At 35.4% G+C, this 24,887-nt stretch overlaps 1 protein-coding gene and 2 pseudogenes across 1 annotated transcript; all 3 read left to right on the forward strand.

Moving 5' to 3' along the window:
* Nucleotides 1–13,038: 13,038 nt before the first annotated feature.
* LOC113325173 lies at nt 13,039–14,839 on the forward strand (annotated as a pseudogene).
* A 7,364-nt stretch (nt 14,840–22,203) lies between these two features.
* On the forward strand, nt 22,204–22,956 carry LOC113325174 (protein phosphatase 2C 51-like). Its single transcript, XM_026573390.1, has 2 exons — nt 22,204–22,523; nt 22,677–22,956. Exons 1-2 carry the CDS (start codon nt 22,204–22,206, stop codon nt 22,954–22,956), a joined length of 600 nt encoding a protein of 199 aa, XP_026429175.1.
* A 404-nt stretch (nt 22,957–23,360) lies between these two features.
* LOC113323725 lies at nt 23,361–24,451 on the forward strand (annotated as a pseudogene).
* Nucleotides 24,452–24,887: the final 436 nt, after the last annotated feature.

Raw genomic sequence — 24,887 nt, forward strand, 5'->3', positions numbered from 1 at the left:
CAGCATTTGTTAAATAATTGGGAGTTTCTACCATAATGCATGACGAGATATTGGTGGGGATCCACTGAAAAACTAGCTTGGCTCATTATTGCCGAGACAATGCCTTACTTTCTTTTCTGAGAGTTATGCTCATTTTTCTTAAGTCACCTGTCGAATTTCTACAAATCTTGCAACGGCGACATTGCATTTGGTCTTTGTAGAGGTTGTCTTGGGAACTGATCTCACATTGTGTAGTTACTGAGTAAAACTCTCCTTAAATGCAAGCCGGGACAAATCCTTCAGTCAAGTAATTTTCGACCGCCTCTTCAATCAAACATGACACATCTGAACTTTGAGCTCATGCAGTGAGTGACATTAGAGCACTCCGACTATTTTAAGTACAAGCAAACAAAAGATCGTTGTCAAAAAAAACAATGTTGTTAGTTTTGGTCACCTAACTTATCCTTCATGAAAACAACAAACTTATATTGTTGCAAAATCTTTGAAAAAATACTGACAGAATATAAAAATCTATTAACATTTTTTGCTATTTTCGGGTAGATTTAAGAAAAGAATAAATTTTGTTTGCTTTTACAAAGGAAAAGACGAAATTTGTTGGAGATTGACAGCGAAATGGGTTGGTGATCAGAGGAGGAGAATTTGGGTTTCTACTATCTAATCATGTTATTCCTTTTTTATTTAATTCAAACTTTTGTATTAACAACTGCGAAGCCGTTCCTTGATTTTTTTATTTTCTCGTCAAAGGATTTTATATTAAAAGGAAGTAGAAGTTACGAGACAGGGAAAAGGGTTCCAATCTCAGATTGGCCGAGGCTATCTCGTAGGGGGCGAAGCCAAGATTCCTAAGTTTGGGGTGCAACCAAATAAAATTAGGCTTGGAAATATAAGTAAATCTATAACTGACTTAAGTTAGATTTTGGAGCCAGCTAGGCTGGGATGCAAGTACACACCCTTGCACTAGGATGGACCATCGCTGTTATCCGGGAAAGAAAAGAGTTCCGTAGAGTAGAACCTGATATCCTATTTTCTTACTTCTTTATAGGTAGTTATAATTTGTTCTAGAAAAAAAAACTAATACCATGTTTGGACATCAGATGCGAACGTCAATCACAAAAGTCAGAAGCGAAATTATTTTACTCCAGAGAAAGTTTACTATTTTGTTTTTAGAAATCATAATGAAAATATATACCCAAACTAACTTCCAACTTTTTGATGTTAATAATTTCTGAATGTGTATCTAAACAGGCTATAAGAATTTGCTACATATATACAACTCTCCTTAATAAGTGATATTGAGTAGTACCCAAATAATGACGGTTCCCAAACCGCAGCAGCATCTATCACCCCTGAGGGCTTAGATTATAGTGTTGTCACCGATAAATTACCTGAAGATTGTATTATTGTTTATTGTACATGCCTCTTTTGACCATAACTCTAATCTATCTGATATTAGGTTGCTCATAAAAAACAATGCAGGGAACTATCTCAGAAGCAAGATCATCCCAAGGCTAGCAAGGAATGCGGAATAAGCAGAGAGTTTAGATATCCCTATTCTTTGGGAAAAGAAACAAGAAAAGGACAATGCATGCCTCATCAATGATGCAAAACTAGTTATCGATTGTTTGAACTCAACTAATAACCAACTATATTGATTTAATAACTCTATCTTAAATGACTGCAAGACGATCATAGATAGGGCTGACAACAGATAAATATCCGCCGGATATTGGCAATATCGATAAGATTAAAATTAAGGGTTATCGGATATCCGATAATATTCGGCGGAATCCAAAAATTTCATATCGATAAGGTTAAGGGTGCACAGGAACCGAGCCGGACCGACGGACCGAACCGGAACCGATGGAACCGTGCCTGATTTTGGACCGAACCGAGGTACAAGGTACAAGTACCGGTCCCAAAAATAGGAACCGAGCTCTGGGGGTACAGGTACACGGTCCAACACATGAACCGTCCCGTACCGGACCGAAGTCCCGAATAATTCTGACCGTTAGATTTAGGGGATAAGGGATCTGTCTCAGCCATTGGATTAATAGGGGGTATATAAGCTCACATTATTAGATTAGGGTTTCAGTTCCCTTAGTTTTTTCTCGCCTCTTCTCAGTACTTCTCTCTGAGAAGGAGAAGAAATTCTCCCCTTCTTCTGATCTTCATCTTCTCTGTTAACCTTCAATCAAACGATTAAAAGTTCAAACCGTATTACTTCGTCTGTCTCTTCGTTTTTAATTCCGGTGTGAAGAAAATTAGCAGAACAATTCCGGTGGTAAGTAATTTTTAATTTTTTGATTTTAATTTTTGTATGCATGTCTGTGAATCTGTGATTCAGATTAACGGATTTTTGTTTTCTCTAGCGAGTAGCGGCTTAAAGGATTTTCTTCATCTCCCACCAAACCTTCATAGCGAGTAGCGGCTAATTGTGTTTCATTAGCTTTTAATTTTAATTCTGGGAAATCGAAGTAGAACAGGCATTTTATCATACAATTTCAATGCATCTTTTTATAATTTTGAACTTAACCACCAAATTTAGTGTTCCTATACGAGTTTTTAATTGACTGTATAAGATTGGGTCAGTCATTGTTAAGAGTGGCAATTTATAAGCAATGATTTTTGCTGATCATAAGCTACATTACCCCACTCTACAGGCCAAAGATTGAGACCAATTGAGAGCAATTGCCTGACAAGTAAAATCAAGGTACATTATCAAAGGCATGAGCCGCAGGACTGCATCAATTGCACAAGGTAGAAAAAACCTGAACTTTACAATTTCATAACAGTAGAACATTTTTATCTTCTTCTATAGAATGGGAATCATTGTCTAAATAATTTTATGGAACGCATTGTGCATAGCCTCTTTCTGATTACTGAACTTTATGTTCTTTCTTAACTGCATGTCGCACAAGTACTAGAAGCACATGTTAAACAAATTTCACAAATTACTAAACTTAAAATGTTCACATGTACTAGTTCATAGTAAATGATTGAAGCACTATAAATGACGAGTATGAACAAGGTGAAGGAGAAGATGACGAGGAGGAGTTTGACTTATTGGGTGGTGGAAGACTAACAGTACAAAGTATAAGATACTTGGACATATGGCTAAGGACATATTAGTCATTCCTGTGTCTTCTGTTGCCTCTGAGTCTGCTTTTAGCACAGGAAAGCGAGTCTTAAGTCCTTGTAGAAGCTCTTTATCTACAAGGACAGTTGAGGCATTGCTTTGCACACAAAGCTGGCTAAGGAAGCCAATACAACTTGATCTTCTATCTGATTACATACCAGATGATGATGTTGAAATTGAAGAAGGTAACATATTACATTATTACTTGTGTTTGGCAGTAATAGATATAGTCTAATGGTTACTAACTGCTATTATTATTTTTTTGCAGCGTTACTTGGTCCTATCAACAATGATGACACCACAAGTGCTGCTGACATGGATTAGAAGATCAATATTCAAAGCTACTACAGCACTGCTAGACTGCTAGTTGTTCTTTTATCAGATTTTCTCATTTTCAAGACTTAGTGTGTGTCTGTGACTACTGCTACTTCTTTTTTAAGATTTTCAAGACATTGTTTGTTTGGTTTGCTATTAATATTGTTACTTATTAGTTGTTGCTTTGAGATATTGAAAAATAGGTAAAAAAAACAGGTAAAAAAGTAAAAAACAGGGCAGTAGATTTCTGTTTTTTTTTTCCCTGAAATGGAAATGGAAACGGAACCGGTACCGGTACCGACCGGAACCGGGACCGGTCCATTTTTTTTGGTACCGAAGGGTGTAAGGTACAGGTACTCGGTCTTGGCAAGAACCGAGCCGAACCGTACCGTGTGCACCCTTAGATAAGGTTAAGGATAAGCTATCGGATATCGGATATTATTCCGATAATTTCCGTTATCTAATCATGATACAAAAAACTTCCAATAATTTCCGTTAATATTCAATAATTTTCGGTAATTTCTGTTAATTTTTCGTTAATATTCGATAATTTCCGATATTTACTTAGGAAAGACGTAATTAAATGGATAAAGCGTAAACCTAAAGGGTATTAGGTACCGAAAATTTCCGAAATTTTTTATGATATAGTTATACATTAACGGTATCGGATATTAACTTAACGGAAACTCCCTTAATAGGTACCATTATGTTAATAGACGGATATCCGTTATGTTAAGGCTATCAAATATGGGATAACCGTTTTGTCGGATGTTAACCTAACGAAATCCGGATATTCGGAAATGACTACCGGATATCGAATATCCATTGACAGCCCTAATCATAGATTTCTTTATGCCTGTTAGATTTAATTTCTTAAATAGAAACTTCCCTCACGTAGCTGATATTACAGCTAAATACTGTAGAACTTTTAAAAACAACGGCGAACTGTTTTGGTTTTATTCGAGTCTTTTTCATTGAACATCCGTGATCTTTTTCCGGTTCAAGGAAGTATTTTTCCTATATAAAAAAAACTAAAATAAAATACTACTCTCCTTTAAACCCATTTCTTTTTTAACTATGGGTTAACAGCCAATCATTGTTAGGATTTGGAAAATATGGTTGGTTTTCTTTTTTTGGTAATAAAATTTGGAAAATATGGTTGCCCCACGCAAATCTTTTTGGTTATTAAGTTATCAGTATAATGCACTTTTGGTTCCTAATTTCTTGCATTTTTAATGAATTTAGATAGAAGAAAGGTACACCTAACAGTGATTTAAGTATAAAAAAGAGAGCAATGAGTCATGACTACCGAATACTTAAACATTACATATGGATAGTCGTTGGTCAAGGCTTGCCTATGGGTTGTGGGAGGCTTGAACAGGCCAATGTAAAAATTATGTTCTCCTACCCTACCTTGTACTTGCTACCGGAAAAGGGGTTTTGATCTTTGGTCGTTGGTACTACACTACACTACGTTCGAAAAGCAAAGATATCATATACTAGTATTTAGATTTTTTTTTTCTTTTTTTCTTTAGCCAACGACAAGAAAACCATTCCTTTATAGTTGTTCATTTAGGATCACACACGTCACGAAACAACTTCCCCATGCAACACTGTCCCTTGCCCACCTCATATATAGTACGGCCAGATTGCCTTCAAGTGAATTGCATTTGCCATCGATGAGAGCGTGGAAGGAGGCTTATTCATGCACCAGACCAATGTAGTCGATTTCGGCCATCTCGGCCGAAATTTCGGCGAAATTCCGGATTTCGGTCCAAAAAGACGAGATTTTGTTAATTTCGGCCGGAATATATATATAAATTTTTTTTAAATTGAATGGATTAATCTCAAGTACAAAAATTAAACAGATTAATTCACTCACTAGTATTATTGCTTGTTGTTGTGTTTGAATTTCTTGACCTAAAATTATCATTTGGTGTTGATGATGAGGAAGGTGAACAACCAGATTTACTAATAGTATGTTTCTTTTAAGTGGGTCAATACTCCCTCAATCTTCTAGTCTGACTCAAACTAGGATTAGAATTAATTGAACCTGGTAACAAACACTTCTTATTATAAAAGTTGGAACCGAAATTACACCGAAATTTGAAAACGGAATCTTCCCGAGACAACGTTGTACCAGTGTCTCGCTCGGGACCGAGATAAACCGGAATCCGAAATTAACTACCTTGCACCAGACCATTTTATACAGTATGTCAGTATGATGCTTTCAGGGTATTGTATGTGCTTTTCGTTGATGGCCTCATTCAAAAGTCGAGTTAATCCGGTGTACAGTGCATAGGGCCAGCACTAGCTAAAGTAATGACAGAAATTTTCTTGATATGAGTTCATTTGTCCTTTTTACTGTTCTCCCACGCTATTATCTTGATAACAGTCCCCGTTAGTTACCATCCAACGGAAACAGAAGATACATATTTTCCCGTATAGGACCTCAACGGGAATGAGGCCGGTTGGATCCCTAATTTTGGCTTCAATATCCGACCATGTCAGATGTCTCCATTGTCACCGATTTGAATACCTTACTTATACTAGAAGTTTTAGTCACCACCACCCATTCTATCTCACTTACTAAAAAGTGCACATCACAAGGCTTTTCTGGGTTAGCGACATGTGTCTACCAAGAGTCACCATGCAAACTGCTGTAGTCAACATTCTTGCCTAAATACCGAGAATCCACCAAACGTCCACGACACAGTTATTTATATCAATCGCCACGTTATGATTTCGAATGGACCCCACAGAAAGAAGACACTTACGTCATATTTCCCGCCAAAAATTATAATCATCAATTTCCAACCGTCCACGTATCAGACACAAACAAAATCATCTGAAGTCGGCTGCGGGCTACCAGTCAACTCGCCACTCTTTTTGTCAAGGACCTGTAGTCCGTCGGAAAATCACCTTTCCAGTCCAACGATTAAACTGAGATTTTTCTTTCCGATTTTTTTTTCGTTCATTCAAAATTTTGGGTCCTCTCACTATCTGAGTAATTAGATAAATGTAAGGTCCTAAATGTAATTCAATGATAGGCTTTACTCATTATTACATCTGAACTTTGAGGTCATGGAGTGGGATTAATTAGCGAGCAGTCTTGATTATTTTTTTAAGTACAAATGGACAGAATCGTGTGTCATGATCAAAAATGTTGTTTGTTTTGGTTCACCAAACTAGCTAAACGAAAAGTGAAAACAACAAACCTATATTGTTGTAAAATCCTGACAAACTAAGAAAATCCTGTTGTTTTTAGTTAAAATTTAAGAAGAGAATAAATTTTGTAGTTTAAGTTTTGTTTGTCTGTAGGGAAGGAAAAAAGACGAAATTCGTTGGAAGATAGGCAAATGGAGTTGGTGACACAGTGGAGGAAAATTTGGGTTTCTATGTGATCTAATCATGTTTATGTTCAAATTCTTTTGCAAATGCAGATACCTCACACTCGTTAGCCGTTGAAAATTGATGGATTTTCAACCATTCAAATTTGGTTCGCTGGAACATGTCATTTTAGATAGATGTGTAGAGCTTTGCAAAAAGAACATATTTACAAAATATTAGCCGCAGTATAACGTTTTTTTTTCTTCTTAATTCCTTCTATCCCTAAATCACCATAGGAAGATGGTGGAGTATTAAGGGAAATAAAATATATTTGTTTATTGGTATTATTCTCTTATTTATTATTATTATTTGGAAAATAATATTTTAATTAGTTAAGTTATTTTCATTTATTAAGAATATTTTAGTAGTATAATTATTTATATAGGGATTTATTAGTTTAGAAATATCTTTTATTTTAGGTAATCAATATTTTGATAGTTTAGAAAATACAAGAATAGTTATCTATATAAAGAACTCTTTGTTTTAATGTTAAACAGACTTGGATGAATTGAAAAAATATTATTTTCCTTGAATGGTATCTCGGAAACATGAGGTTTAGATAGTTATTCTATTCAACACTTCAGTCGTGCATCAAACAGAAGAAAAGGACACCTAATGGGATTTAGGTATAGAACAATGTCATGACTCATGACTACTAAATACTACTATAATAGCCTAAAGCTCTCCCCATACACTATGTTCCAAACGCAAAGATATATAAAAACAACTCATTAGATCACTTTTTCTTTATCCAACGACAAGAAACCATTACTACTTTATGTAGCTGTTGCATCTGGGATCAACGCACACGTCGCAAAACAACTTCTGCATGCAACATTTTCAATTGCCCACCTCACTCCTGTATGGTACGTACGGCCATATTGTATATATAATTTGAGTCCAATTTACAGAATTGTGGTTGAAAGCTTAACAAAGCTCCAATTCTAGAGTTTCTGGCCCCATTTGAGAGAATATAGACCAATATGATTCATGTGTTTTGAGATCTTTTCGGTGATTTTTGCTGCACACGGAATGGGGTAGGTGATCGATACTCATACTTATCAAACCTGCTCACTAAACAAAACCCTTACCCTAATTCTATTCTCCACACTTTCCTGTTCTCTCCTCTTTTTCTCTGTCGTCACCCTGATTCTATTCTGAACAGATACTAGAGAAGATGATCTAACAAGTTACATTTGCTAGGGAAGATCATCTAACAAATATTATGGTAGCGATACTACAACAACAGTGAGGTCTACGATATTGATAACGAAAATGGAGATATGATGGTGTCATACCAGAACTTAGATACAATAATTACCTTTTTCTACATCGACTCTGTCGATACCAGTTGGCTGGCGTATTAACTCTACATCCTAAACCCTAAATATTGTTTTATGTTAATCGCCTCATATATTCTCCCTCGCTCTTTCTTTTACTCGGCGTTTCTCCTTCAGTCTCTTTTTATTTTTTCTGCAGTCATGTTGATTTTTTTCTTTTAATATCGAAGGTGCATCATAGACGTTGCAGTCTTCTTATCTTGCTTTGTTGAAAATGTTTTGTTTGTTTTTTCTAATTTTCAGTAAATCATAATCATGGTTCAGAAATTGGCTCATTAAGTTTGTTGGGTATGTTTCGATTTTGCATGTGAGGGCTTGAATATGTGAATCTGTGACTCATAATCATGGTCCGTCGAAAGACTGAAGATTTGCATACCAGAAGAGAAAAAGATCAGTCTTAACTGAATTGTGTTAGTGTTTCTTTGTATAATTTGTGATGTTCTAGGTGGCACATATGATTAGAGATGTCAATACTAACCCAGCTTCAATTGTCAATTAGGAAGAGTGAAAAAAAAAAGTGTGCACGTTGCATCCGCATGTAATATAATTCTCTTCTATATTTTTACTACATTTTGAGAATATATTGTTTACTTTTAAACCCATAGTTTGAGGTTTTCCCTGTAATATATGTACTTTGTTCTGAATGAAATTTAAAAGTCGTAAACTGAAGTTCATTTTGAGATAAAAGTTTAAAGCAATTAGATACCCGATTGACGTTGGTTTTCCTGATTACGTTTGGTTATACTCTTTGTGCCAGCTATTTTTCTTATTTATTTTCTTTTTAAAGCCATATACCTTCTCGGCTTCTCCTGAGTTACTCTCACAAACAGGGACTATATAATAAGAAGCATACTTTGTGCTCTATATAAAGAAATGTGAAAAATTTTAGGACTCCAAAGCTGCAGGGTGTTATAGAAATACTTGGCTTGCTCTTACTTTTTCACAAAGATATACATGAAGGTAAATCAATGAATTGTTATCCTAAATGAGGCAATTGCATGATTCCATTTTATACTATATGGATAGTGTTATTTTTTTTGTAGGCCGTTATTTCCTAGCTATGATGCACTTGAATAGAAAGAAGGTTTAAAAAGGATGATGTTTTCATTTACAGTCTTCTTCATCAGCGCCACTGCCATCAAAAGCTAAAATTCATGTGTCATCATCTCACTGTATAATGCTTCCGCTTTCTAATATATGAGCATCTGTCAATTTTGACGTCCAAGTCAAATGAGTCTAAGCAAAAACAGGAGTTAGTTTTACATGCACGATTTGCACACTTCCAATTGAGTTGGTTCTAAATTAGACGTTAAGTGTCCTATAAAATTTGACTTCTGCGAGAACATCCTATAGCGTAACCTCATCTGTGATAAACTTAAGCCCGTGAGTTGTCTTAAATGTGAGATACCATCTGTGTGCATTTGCCTTCGGTAAGAGAGGGACTTATTCATGCAATAGCCAGCAACACTTCAAACCATTTCATGATACACGGTACTGATGTTTTCAAAGGCAGAAAGTTTGTTTGGAAACGAGAAGGCAAATGAAGGTAAAAATAATTTTCAAAGTAACAAAAAACATTTTTTCTTCAAAAATTTCTTGTAAAATTTAATTTTTCATTTTTCAACTTAGCAAATTTTTCCGATAATTTATTTATGTACTATCCAGATACTTCAGAAAGAAAAAAAAAAACATAGGATGCCTCAAATTGGTGCTTGTGCCCTTGCTGGTAGTCTGTTGGTGTCTACGTACTTTACTTTAAATTCCTAACGCCTTTGGACACTATTTTAGAAGTAACTTTGACTTCAAAAAGGAGAAAAACTTGCATAAATTAGCTTAAATGTACAATTTCAGAACCATTTTTGCAAACAAAATATTTAACTTTCTACGAAGCAAATTATTTTTTTTGATTTTTCAGATTAATTTCTGAAACACAAAACAACCTCTGCTAATGCCGGTTCGATTTGCCAATTTTACATCCATTATGGTGCTCGCAAACTAGCAAAATCACATGGCAAAGTGGTATATTTGTAATTTAACCATTTGAAAGTCGAGTATTTAACGAGTGATCGATACTCGACCGTTCGGTTGAGACTTTCTCTCTCGATAAACTTTTGATCGCTCACGGTAAAGTTTCTATCGTTTAATAAATTTTTTGTTTTTACAAATATTCATTGTGAACGCGTTTTTTGTTTTTACAATATTAATTGTGAAGCACGTTTCTGGACAAACCAAAAAACCTAGAACACAGATGGGTCCCAGTAAACAGTATCCCTGCAAATCCTTAACCAGTAGGGTCCATTTCTGTGTCCGTGTGGTCATTGGGTCCAAAAACGCGATTCACAGAGAAATAATATTTTTTTTTATTTGCTTCTACTTTCTTACTTTTTGGTGATGTATAAACATTTTTATTACTCTCCCCCGTCCCACTATTAAGTAATCTAGTTCAAGTTGCACATTTTTTATGGCAAACAAGGGAAACGAGTATTTTTAAACATTTTTTTACAATTATACCCTTATGGATAATAATTAGTGAAATTTGAAATGATTTATCTCTCAAACTACACCACGGAGTTCACAAACTTCATACCATGAAAACATTTTAAACACCTACGTAAAGAATATAAATGCCTATCAAATTATGTATATTTTCTTATAATCATTAAAAAGATTATTTTAGAAATATCCTCCTTGCTTATTGATATAAGTCACTTAATAGTGGGACAAAATCTAAAAATAAATAAGTCACTTAATAGTCGGACGGAGGGAATACAAAGAGATCCAAAAAAATATTATATAATCCTCCCTAAAATGTAATAAAGATCAATCAAACATAAATCAATAATTTTTTTTATTCACTTTTATACCTCCCCGTAGGAACCTGCCGAAGAGCCAGATTCATTTCAAACGGGATTGTGATTTCTTTATTGGCTAAGTAAACTCTCTCAGTTGTTTTCGAACGGGATCCAACATTTTTCAACAAAATTCTTATTCGTCTAATTCAGACTATACAATTTTAAGATCTTCGAGTAATTTATTTTACAAAAGCCTGTAGCGCGTTTGGATACAAATTTTTGGAGCAAAAGTCAGAGCAAACTATTTGCTTCACATAAAACTGACTTTTCTACTTCTAAAAATCGTCCTAAATATTATTACCAAACTGACTTCTGATTTTTTTGACTTTTAGAAATCGAAAACAACATCTGAATATGCATCCAAACGCGCTATAATTATCATGTTTAAAGTCAGAAATTTGAGTCTCCACTTTCTGGCGTAGTTAGTAAGTTCGCGAATGATTCGTGAATCATTCGCGAATTTTACCATTTTATTCGCGTACGTTTGCAACTCCGAATCCAAAACGCGTATATTGGCATTTCCGGATTATTCGCGAAGCGTTCACGAAACGTATCCCGAATGATACGTCCGCTTAATTCGCCAGAAATCTTTAGCTTTTATGTTTTCAAAAGTCCCTATTTTTTCGGGGCTTTACTGCCTCCCAAGCATACACGGCCCAATATTAGACGTTGTTGTAATTTTTATGAAACAAAATGACAAAGAGATTTGAAGGTGAAGGTGAGAGAGATCTAAACCACTATACCACGTCCTCTTTGATGACTAATGTTGTATATATTATAATACATCATATTAAGTTTATTTTTTCTTTAAATAACTCACATGTGCATAAAAAAGTTTATGACTTTATAAACTAATTATTTATTATATATAGATACCGAATTTCAGATTCGAACTCACATTTATAAATCGAATTATACACGTACGTATACCGTTCCGAATTACTGACGAATCACATTCCGTTGACCGAATTTTGGACCAAATTTGGATTTTACAAAACCGTATAATACTCGTAAGCTTTGGCGAATTCCGAATTGCTAACTAGGCTTCTGACCTCTTACTTCACTCGCACTGCCACAAACAAAAATCATATAAAACCCAAATTTGCATACAATTCATCCACCGATTGGAATACCTTAGAGTTGAAGTTTCGACACCACCACCGATTTCAATCTCCTTTCACAAAAAAGTGCACATTGCAAAGCCTTTGGGTACGTGACAAGTGTCTACGAAGAGTCACCATGCAAACCTCTGTGGTCAACATATGTTACCAAAAATGGAAGAATCATCATCCATCTCTAACCTCCACGACACAATTATTTAATTAGAAATCAATCGCCACGTTACTACGAGTTTACATGGACCCACATTTCCATCAAGAAAGAAAAATATCTAACGTCATTATTCCCGCCAAAAATGTAGTAAACACGTGTCTGCCAGATTCGATCCATAACCGTCCACGTCTCAGACATAAAATCATCGAAATCTGCTACCAGTCAATCTTCGCCACACTTTTATCACAGATGTCGAATCCATCGAAAATCACTTTTTCAATCCAACGGTGTATAGTCATCCAACGTAACTAGATATTCAGAGATTTGGAAGATTTTGTTTGCAAATTTTGAATGCTACTGGCAAATGGCAATCAATCATGTCCTTAGGACCTCCCTACTTTCCTAAGAAAATTAATCATACCAAGATATTTTGAGATTTAGGTTTTGATAATACTGTGAAAATTCAGGGTTCAAGATTCATAGACCATGATAACAGGAAATGAAATGGAAGTGAATCGTCCAGTGAAAGTGGAAGATTTATGTTTGAAGCAATCAAGACATGCTCGTAGAAAAAGATTAGAAATCAAACGGTTGAAATCGTCTTTTCCTTCTGATGATCATGATCCTGATCATGTTGAGGATAATAGAACAAGTTGGGATGGGAATGATGAAGAGAAATATGAAGATGAAACTAGGGTTCTGTGGTGGTATTAATTACAACAAGGTTACCAGCTTGTGAGGGAAATATTATTGATCAAACAACACAAACTGATCATCATGATCATGATAAGAGGGATGGATTGTGCGTACCGTCGATTTCATTATTTGGTGCATCAAAAAACGATGTACCAAAAAAACCAAAGGTTGGAATGTTAGTAAATACAGTCGGTGGTAGTGATGATTTTGGAAGAGATGGTTTGAGGTGCAACTCGCATGGTTCTGTATCTGTATGTGGTAGAAGAAGAGAGATGGAAGATACTGTTACTATAATACCAGGATTAATATCTTCGTTAAAGATTAATCGTCAGTTTAATCATGGTTATGGATTTAACCTTGATGATGGGGTTATGGAAATGAAGTATGATTTTTATGCGGTGTATGATGGGCATGGTGGATCGGGAGTAGCTAACGTATGTAGAGATCAGTTACACAGAGTTCTTGTGAATGAGATTGAATCATGTGATGGTGATGAGATTGATTGGGAAAATGTTATGGTGAGTTGCTTCATGAAGATGGATGATGCAGTAAGCGGAGAAGGAGTTGAAAATGAAGAGATCAAGTCAATAGGATCAACGGCTGTGGTTGCTTTGATTAGTACTGATCAAATTATTGTTGCCAATTGTGGTGATTCAAGGGCTGTGTTGTCTCGTGGTGGTACAGCTATTCCTCTGTCCCAGGATCACAGGGTAAATTTTTCTCTATTAACCTTTTTTCTTTTCATCTTTTTTTATTAGCCGTGTATTTGGTGTCATACGAACATAGATAGATTTGATCGGAATATTTTGTGTACCTATTTGAGGCGGTTTGGCAATAGAAGTGTACATTTCATCGTGTTTTTTCTTTTTGATTGGTCGATAAGAATCAGATTTAACATCGGTTTGAAGAGATTAATTCTAGGGTACTATGAAAAAAAGAAGTGGTCAATTTTGAATCACTCTTGCCAGAATAGGGTTGTTGATTAATTTTATACAGCCTGACAGGACTGATGAGATGGAGAGAGTAGAAGCAGCTGGAGGAAGGGTTATCAATTGGAATGGTTATCGTGTACTCGGCGTGCTTGCTACTTCTAGATCTATAGGTATGTAATTAAATCAAATATTGTTAACCATATATAATCATAGTAGTACCAGGTCGTGCATGTTCGTGTTGTGCGTATGTTTAAATGGAAATGGTGTACGTCTTTTACTGACCCAGGATCTGGAAACCATTTTTCTGTTTCAAATTGAAGTCATTTTCGTTTGTCAAGTGTTGTTTCAGAAAACAATCTAATTTATTTGTTTTTGTACATTTCATGGGCGTATAGAATTTTAGAGCGATTTGATTCTTTGAGTGGATTTAGGAGTTCAACATTTTGGGTGTCCTTTTGTAATGCATCTGCTCAGCTGAGCACTCGGGTTTTGAAACCCGCCACTTCGTTATGTTTGTATGAACAACCATTGTCCAAGAAGTCTGTATAATATGTTATGTGGATACCTGACGGTTTCTTGATGTGCAGGTGATCACTACCTCAAACCATATGTCATATCTGTCCCTGAAGTCACCATAACCTCAAGAACCGAAAGCGATGAGTTTGTGATATTGGCTAGTGATGGTTTATGGGATGTGATGTCAAATGATATGGCTTGCAACATAGCAAGGAAATGTCTCGAAGGTAGGGTAGCAAGAAAGTTTGCATCATCGGCTTCGGCGTCGACTTCTAATCATACAAGCAATGCTGCACTCGCTGCGGCAGTTCTTGCTGAACTTGCAATGGCTAAGGGAAGTAAGATAATATAAGTGTAGTGGTAGTTGATTTGAACGAAACAGGTAACTAAATATATATATATATAGTAAATCTAGTACTAGTTAGCATAGGATGATATATAGTTTTGTCTACTTTCCTTCTATGTTGTTATGTTCATCCTTTTTCCTTTTCTTACCAAGTTTTTCCCTAATTGTATTAAAAACGAGTGTACAGTGAACTTTTCATTTGGCATTGTTGATTTTGTTCTGCGGTTCTGAGTAGTGTAGATATGCCGTGTCAGCCTGTGCTCCCCGGCTAAAGAGGGCGGCAAAGTCGCCTAACTCGGGGGTATGGCCTATTTATTATCTGTTCGAGTCCAAATTCAATAAAAATCACCTGGTTTGAACAATGAAAATCACCCGGAAGTAACCTCGCACAAATTAAAATTCAACAAAAACAACCTAGAAAAGTAGGATTTCTTGCACACTAGTTATGAGATTCGCATCCTTGTTGGTATCTTGCTAAGTTCGTCTCTTTCAACACGCCTCATCAAGGATCACCCACGCCCTGTCTAAATGATGCATTGTGCGCCCTTCAGTCTTGAGAATACTTCAAAAGCTGTTGCATACCATGTCCACGAAATTCTCCACTTCTTGCATGAGCTTCCTCAGATCCTCTGTTTTAAACCTATATTGGCTACATTGGGGAGCCAGGAGGTCAAAAATAGTCCCATTTACTTCCAGCTTCCTTCCAGAAACATTTTCTTATTCGCAGCTTGGGCTTCCAAACTATTGGTAGTCTTTCGTAACGATATTTCTTATTCACACGAACGATTTTACACCAACTATTTTGTTCCAAAACTGCTGGATTATTGAGGATCCAATATTATCAGAATCGTCATTTAGAAGTGCCAATGACATCTAACAATCTGTTTCACTTTCGTAATTCTTTTCATTTCCGAAATGTGTTTGTAATATAGTGACAACCAATCAATGATATAGTTGGTTGTGTTTCTTTAAATCATCTAAGATCTGACAACGCGAAAATTTCTTAGATTTCACACTCTAGACATAGAAATTTAGAAAAAAACAATTGATACTGGAATGCACCTATCAAATCAAACTCTATGAGGTTGGATGAGATATGTAAACTTTTCTCGTTGATATGCCAAATCACGTTTCATCCATGTCAGTGATGTCACTTTCGTGAGAATATATAATATCACCGGCCAAAAACTCAAACTAATTTTGGTTGCACCAAAATAATCACATGCATTGGGACAATCAAATAACTGAAAATGGGTCATTTGTCCAAAAATTTTTAAATCACGGTTCAAATGGACGAGTAAAAAATAATTTGGGTGAAACGGTCAAAAAGAAACATCCTAGCTTAAATTTAAAAAATAGCAAGATGAAACTGGATACATCCTGTGTAAATTAAAAATAAGAAAAAATATTTGAAAATGGGTACGATGAAACTGGTTACATCCTGCCTATTTTTACATTTTTGTCCATTTAAACAGTATGAAGTCTAACTGTCCATCTCACCCAGGAATTGTTAATTTTGATCTTTTTAACCAATTTTCTGATCAAATAAATAGTTCACGAACCAACCGTTCAAGTATTTCGCATATTAAGAGATGGAAAACGTTAATGATATCAGTAATCAAGTGGTCGTTGCTATTTGGTGGAATCTTTAAAGGAAGGAATGACAAGCTAGAAATCAAGATATTTTAAACATGTTATCATTTCAGTTAATTCTTTGTTATAATGGGGACATTTTTAATGATGTTTGTCCTCCGACAATACATTATTATCTCGTACGTCTGTAGTCAGGGCCGGGCCTGATACGGAAGCAGGCAAAGTGGGGCTTGCAGGTAACAAAAGCCCAGGGGCAACAAAACCCTTGTAACAATAGGGGATTTTCATTGAAAAGAAAAGTTTGCATTGAATTATAAGTTACATTAATTTAAAGGGGTTAAAAAAATTATCTATACAATTTAACTTTGAGAAGAAACGTTTTAGTTTCTTTTCTGGTTCTTTCCTTTTCAGCTCTACGGCTCTACTGTCTCCTTTTTTCCAAGATCACGGCGTGCTATAGTTTTTCTTCTTTTCTTTCCAGATCACGACGCGTTATAGTTTTTCTTTTTTTCAATTCTCTTTCTTACAAACTCATGAAAACAACCAAACGCAAAGATAGATAAACAACCATTAGATCACTTTTCTTATCCAACGACAAGAAACCATTACTACTTTATGTAGCTGTTGCATCTGGGATCAACGCACACTCGCAAAACAACTTCTGCATGCAACATTTTCAATTGCCCACCTCACTCCTGTTGATGTACTTACGGCCATATTGTATATATAATTTGAGTCCAATTTACAGAATTGTGGTTGAAAGCTTAACAAAGCTCCATTCTAGAGTTTCTGGGCCCATTTGAGAGAATATAGACCAATATGATTCATGTGTTTTGAGATCTTTTCGGTGATTTTTGCTGCACACGGAATGGGGTAGGTGATCGATACTCATACTTATCAACCTGCTCACTAAACAAAACCCTTACCCTAATTCTATTCTCCACACTTTTCCTGTTCTCTCCTCTTTTCTCTGTCGTCACCCTGATTCTATTCTGAACAGATACTAGAGAAGATGATCTAACAAGTTACATTTGCTAGGGAAGATCATCTAACAAATATTATGGTAGCGATACTACAACAACAGTGAGGTCTACGATATTGATAACGAAAATGGAGATATGATGGTGTCATACCAGAACTTAGATACAATAATTACCTTTTTCTACATCGACTCTGTCGATACCAGTTGGCTGGCGTATTAACTCTACATCCTAAACCCTAAATATTGTTTTATGTTAATCGCCTCATATATTCTCCCTCGCTCTTTCTTTTACTCGGCGTTTCTCCTTCAGTCTCTTTTTATTTTTTCTGCAGTCATGTTGATTTTTTTCTTTTAATATCGAAGGTGCATCATAGACGTTGCAGTCTTCTTATCTTGCTTTGTTGAAAATGTTTTGTTTGTTTTTTCTAATTTTCAGTAAATCATAATCATGGTTCAGAAATTGGCTCATTAAGTTTGTTGGGTATGTTCGATTTTGCATGTGAGGGCTTGAATATGTGAATCTGTGACTCATAATCATGGTCCGTCGAAAGACTGAAGATTTGCATACCAGAAGAGAAAAAGATCAGTCTAACTGAATTGTGTTAGTGTTTCTTTGTATAATTTGTGATGTTCTAGGTGGCACATATGATTAGAGATGTCAATACTAACCCAGCTTCAATTGTCAATTAGGAAGAGTGAAAAAAAAAAGTGTGCACGTTGCATCCGCATGTAATATAATTCTCTTCTATATTTTTACTACATTTTGAGAATATATTGTTTACTTTTAAACCCATAGTTTGAGGTTTTCCCTGTAATATATGTACTTTGTTCTGAATGAAATTTAAAAGTCGTAAACTGAAGTTCATTTTGAGATAAAAGTTTAAAGCAATTAGATACCCGATTGACGTTGGTTTTCCTGATTACGTTTGGTTATACTCTTTGTGCCAGCTATTTTTCTTATTTATTTTCTTTTTAAAGCCATATACCTTCTCGGCTTCTCCTGAGTTACTCTCACAAACAGGGACTATATAATAAGAAGCATACTTTGTGCTCTATATAAAGAAATGTGAAAAATTTTAGGACTCCAAAGCTGCAGGGTGTTATAGAAATACTTGGCTTGCTCTTACTTTTTCACAAAGATATACATGAAGGTAAATCAATGAATTGTTATCCTAAATGAGGCAATTGCATGATTCCATTTTATACTATATGGATAGTGTTATTTTTTTTGTAGGCCGTTATTTCCTAGGTATGATGCACTTGAATAGAAAGAAGGTTTAAAAAGGATGATGTTTTCATTTACAGTCTTCTTCATCAGCGCCACTGTCATCAAAAGCTAAAATTCATGTTCATCATCTCACTGTATAATGCTTCCGCTTTCTAATATATGAGCATCTGTCAATTTTGACGTCCAAGTCAAATGAGTCTAAGCAAAAACAGGAGTTAGTTTTACATGCACGATTTGCACACTTCCAATTGAGTTGGTTCTAAATTAGACGTTAAGTGTCCTATAAAATTTGACTTCTGCGAGAACATCCTATAGCGTAACCTCATCTGTGATAAACTTAAGCCCGTGAGTTGTCTTAAATGTGAGATACCATCTGTGTGCATTTGCCTTCGGTAAGAGAGGGACTTATTCATGCAATAGCCAGCAACACTTCAAACCATTTCATGATACACGGTACTGATGTTTTCAAAGGCAGAAAGTTTGTTTGGAAACGAGAAGGCAAATGAAGGTAAAAATAATTTTCAAAGTAACAAAAAACATTTTTTTCTTCAAAAATTTCTTGTAAAATTTAATTTTTCATTTTTCAACTTAGCAAATTTTTCCGATAATTTATTTATGTACTATCCAGATACTTCAGAAAGAAAAAAAAAACATAGGATGCCTCAAATTGGTGCTTGTGCCCTTGCTGGTAGTCTGTTGGTGTCTACGTACTTTACTTTAAATTCCTAACGCCTTTGGACACTATTTTAGAAGTAACTTTGACTTCAAAAAGGAGAAAAACTTGCATAAATTAGCTTAAATGTACAATTTCAGAACCATTTTTGCAAACAAAATATTTAACTTTCTACGAAGCAAATTATTTTTTTTGATTTTTCAGATTAATTTCTGAAACACAAAACAACCTCTGCTAATGCCGGTTCGATTTGCCAATTTTACATCCATTATGGTGCTCGCAAACTAGCAAAATCACATGGCAAAGTGGTATATTTGTAATTTAACCATTTGAAAGTCGAGTATTTAACGAGTGATCGATACTCGACCGTTCGGTTGAGACTTTCTCTCTCGATAAACTTTTGATCGCTCACGGTAAAGTTTCTATCGTTTAATAAATTTTTTGTTTTTACAAATATTCATTGTGAACCGCGTTTTTGTTTTTACAAATATTAATTGTGAAGCACGTTTCTGGACAAACCAAAAACCGTAGAAACACAGATGGGTCCCAGTAAACAGTATCCCTGCAAATCCTTAACCAGTAGGGTCCATTTTCTGTGTCCGTGTGGTCATTGGCTAGTCCAAAAACGCGATTCACAGAGAACATATATATTTTTGTTTTTATTTGCTTCTACTTTCTTACTTTTTGGTTATTATAACATTTTTATTACTCCCCCGTCCCACTATTAAGTAATCTAGTTCAAGTTTGCACATTTTTTATGGCAAACAAGGGAAAAGAGTATTTTTAAACATTTTTTTACAATTATACCCTTATGGATAATAATTAGTGAAATTTTGAAATGATTTATCTCTCAAACTACACCACGGATGTTCACAAACTTCATACCATTGAAAAACATTTTAAAACACCTACGTAAAGAATATAAACATGCCTATCAAATTATGTATATTTCTTATAATCAATTAAAAAGATTATTTTAGAAATATCTCCTTGCTTATTGATATAAGTCACTTAATAGTGGGACAAAATCTAAAAATAAATAAGTCACTTAATAGTCGGACGGAGGGAATACAAAGAGATCCAAAAAAATATTATATAATCCCTAAAATGTAATAAAGATCAATCAAACATAAATAAATAATTTTTTATTCACTTTTTTATACCTCCCCGTAGGAACCTGCCTAAGAGCCAGATTCATTTCAAACGGGATTGTTGATTTCTTTATTTGGCTAAGTAAACTCTCTCATTGTTTTCGAACGGGATCCAACATTTTTCAACAAAATTCTTATTCGTCTAATTCAGACTATACAATTTTAAGATCTTCGAGTAATTTATTTTACAAAAGCCTGTAGCGCGTTTGGATACAAATTTTGGAGCAAAAGTCAGAAGCAAAACTATTTTGCTTCACATAAAACTGACTTTTCTACTTCTAAAATCGTCCTAAAATATTATTACCAAACTGACTTCTGATTTTTTTGACTTTTAGAAATCGAAAAACAACATCTGAATATGCATCCAAACGCGCTATTAATTATCATGTTTAAAGTCAGAAATTTGAGTCTCCACTTCTGGCCGTAGTTAGTAAGTTCGCGAATGATTCGTGAATCATTCGCGAATTTTACCATTTTATTCGCGTACGTTTGCAACTCCGAATCCAAAACGCGTATTATGTGGCATTTCCGGATTATTCGCGAATCGTTCACGAACTTTACGTATCCCGAATGATACGTCCGCTTAATTCGCCAGAAATTCTTTAGCTTTTATGTTTTCAAAGTCCCTATTTTTCGGGCTTTACTGCCTCCCAAGCATACACGGCCCAATATTAGACGTTGTTGTAATTTTATGAAACAAAAATGACAAAAGAGATTTGAAGGTGAAGGTGAGAGAGATCTAAACCACTATACCACGTCCTCTTTGATGACTAATGTTGTATATATTATTAATATCATCATATTAAGTTTATTTTTTCTTTAAATAACTCACATGTATGCATAAAAATTAGTTTATGACTTTATAAATACTAATTATTTATTATATATAGATACCGAATTTTCAGATTCGAACTCACATTTATAAATCGAATTATACACGTACGTATACCGTTCCGAATTACTGACGAATCACATTCCGTTGACCGAATTTTGGACCAAATTTGGATTTTACAAAACCGTATAATACTCGTAAGCTTTGGCGAATTCCGAATTGCTAACTAGGCTTCTGACCTCTTACTTCACTCGCACTGCCACAAACAAAAATCATATAAAACCCAAATTTGCATACAATTCATCCACCGATTGGAATACCTTAGAGTTGAAGTTTCGACACCACCACCGATTTCAATCTCCTTTCACAAAAAAGTGCACATTGCAAAGCCTTTGGGTACGTGACAAGTGTCTACGAAGAGTCACCATGCAAACCTCTGTGGTCAACATATGTTACCAAAAAATGGAAGAATCATCATCCATCTCTAACCTCCACGACACAATTATTTAATTAGAAATCAATCGCCACGTTACTACGAGTTTACATGGACCCCACATTTCCATCAAGAAAGAAAAATATATAACGTCATTATTCCCGCCAAAAATGTAGTAAACACGTGTCTGCCAGATTCGATCCATAACCGTCCACGTCTCAGACATAAAATCATCGAAATCTGCTACCAGTCAATCTTCGCCACACTTTTATCACAGATGTCGAATCCATCGAAAATCACTTTTTCAATCCAACGGTGTATAGTCATCCAACGTAACTAGATATTCAGAGATTTGGAAGATTTTGTTTGCAAATTTTGAATGCTACTGGCAAATGGCAATCAATCAATGTCCTTAGGACCTCCCTACTTTCCTAAGAAAATTAATCATACCAAGATATTTTGAGATTTAGGTTTTGATAATAACTGTGAAAATTCAGGGTTCAAGATTCATAGACCATGATAACAGGAAATGAAATGGAAGTGAATCGTCCAGTGAAAGTGGAAGATTTATGTTTGAAGCAATCAAGACATGCTCGTAGAAAAAGATTAGAAATCAAACGGTTGAAATCGTCTTTTCCTTCTGATGATCATGATCCTGATCATGTTGAGGATAATAGAACAAGTTGTGGGATGGGAATGATGAAGAGAAATATGAAGATGAAACTAGGGTTCTGTGGTGGTATTAATTACAACAAGGTAGTACCAGCTTGTGAGGGAAATATTATTGATCAAACAACACAAACTGATCATCATGATCATGATAAGAGGGATGGATTGTGCGTACCGTCGATTTCATTATTTGGTGCATCAAAAAACGATGTACCAAAAAAAAAAGGTTGGAATGTTAGTAAATACAGTCGGTGGTAGTGATGATTTTGGAAGAGATGGTTTGAGGTGCAACTCGCATGGTTCTGTATCTGTATTGGTAGAAGAAGAGAGATGGAAGATACTGTTACTATAATACCAGGATTAATATCTTCGTTAAAGATTAATCGTCAGTTTAATCATGGTTATGGATTTAACCTTGATGATGGGGTTATGGAAATGAAGTATGATTTTTATGCGGTGTATGATGGGCATGGTGGATCGGGAGTAGCTAACGTATGTAGAGATCAGTTACACAGAGTTCTTGTGAATGAGATTGAATCATGTGATGGTGATGAGATTGATTGGGAAAATGTTATGGTGAGTCTTCATGAAGATGGATGATGCAGTAAGCGGAGAAGGAGTTGAAAATGAAGAGATCAAGTCAATAGGATCAACGGCTGTGGTTGCTTGATTAGTACTGATCAAATTATTGTTGCCAATTGTGGTGATTCAAGGGCTGTGTTGTCTCGTGGTGGTACAGCTATTCCTCTGTCCCAGGATCAGGGTAAATTTTTCTCTATTAACCTTTTTTCTTTTCATCTTTTTTTATTAGCCGTGTATTTGGTGTCATACGAACATAGATATATTTGATCGGAATATTTGTGTACCTATTTGAGGCGGTTTGGCAATAGAAGTGTACATTTCATCGTGTTTTTTCTTTTTGATTGGTCGATAAGAATCAGATTTAACATCGGTTTGAAGAGATTAATTCTAGGGTACTATGAAAAAAAAAGTGGTCAATTTTGAATCACTCTTGCCAGAATAGGGTTGTTGATTAATTTTTATACAGCCTGACAGGACTGATGAGATGGAGAGAGTAGAAGCAGCTGGAGGAAGGGTTATCAATTGGAATGGTTATCGTGTACTCGGCGTGCTTGCTACTTCTAGATCTATAGGTATGTAATTAAATCAAATATTGTTAACCATATATAATCATAGTAGTACCAGGTCGTGCATGTTCGTGTTGTGCGTATGTTTAAATGGAAATGGTGTACGTCTTTTACTGACCCAGGATCTGGAAACCATTTTTTCTGTTTCAAATTGAAGTCATTTTCGTTTGTCAAGTGTTGTTTCAGAAAACAATCTAATTTATTTGTTTTTGTACATTTCATGGGCGTATAGAATTTTAGAGCGATTTGATTCTTTGAGTGGATTTATGAGGATGTTCAACATTTTGGGTGTCCTTTTGTAATGCATCTGCTCAGCTGAGCACTCGGGTTTTGAAACCCGCCACTTCGTTATGTTTGTATGAACAACCATTGTCCAAGAAGTCTGTATAATATGTTATGTGGATACCTGACGGTTTCTTGATGTGCAGGTGATCACTACCTCAAACCATATGTCATATCTGTCCCTGAAGTCACCATAACCTCAAGAACCGAAAGCGATGAGTTTGTGATATTGGCTAGTGATGGTTTATGGGATGTGATGTCAAATGATATGGCTTGCAACATAGCAAGGAAAGTCTCGAAGGTAGGGTAGCAAGAAAGTTTGCATCATCGGCTTCGGCGTCGACTTCTAATCATACAAGCAATGCTGCACTCGCTGCGGCAGTTCTTGCTGAACTTGCAATGGCTAAGGGAAGTAAAGATAATATAAGTGTAGTGGTAGTTGAGTTGAAGAAACGAAACAGGTAACTAAATATATATATATATAGTAAATCTAGTACTAGTTAGCATAGGATGATATATAGTTTTGTCTAGGTACTTTCCTTCTATGTTGTTTATGTCATCTTCTGCTTTTTCCTTTTCTTACCAAGTTTTTCCCTAATTGTATTAAAACAAACGAGTGTACAGTGAACTTTTCATTTGGCATTGTTGATTTTGTTCTGCGGTTCTGTAGTCGTGTAGATATGCCTGTGTCAGCCTGTGCTCCCCGGCTAAAGAGGGCGGCAAAGTCGCCTAACTCGGGGGTATGGCCTATTTATTATCTGTTCGAGTCCAAATTCAATAAAAATCACCTGGTTTGAACAATGAAAATCACCCGGAAAGTAACCTCGCACAAATTAAAATTCAACAAAAACAACCTAGAAAAGTAGGATTTCTTGCACACTAGTTATGAGATTCGCATCCTTTGTTGGTATCTTGCTAAGTTCGTCTCTTTCAACACGCCTCATCAAGGATCACCCACGCCCTGTCTAAATGATGCATTGTGCGCCCTTCAGTCTTGAGAATACTTCAAAAGCTGTTGCATACCGATGTCCACGAAATTCTCCACTTCTTGCATGAGCTTCCTCAGATCCTCTGTTTTACCTAATTGGCTACATTGGGGAG

This window comes from Papaver somniferum, chromosome 11, assembly GCF_003573695.1.
Source record: "Papaver somniferum cultivar HN1 chromosome 11, ASM357369v1, whole genome shotgun sequence".
Lineage (NCBI taxonomy): Eukaryota > Viridiplantae > Streptophyta > Magnoliopsida > Ranunculales > Papaveraceae > Papaver > Papaver somniferum.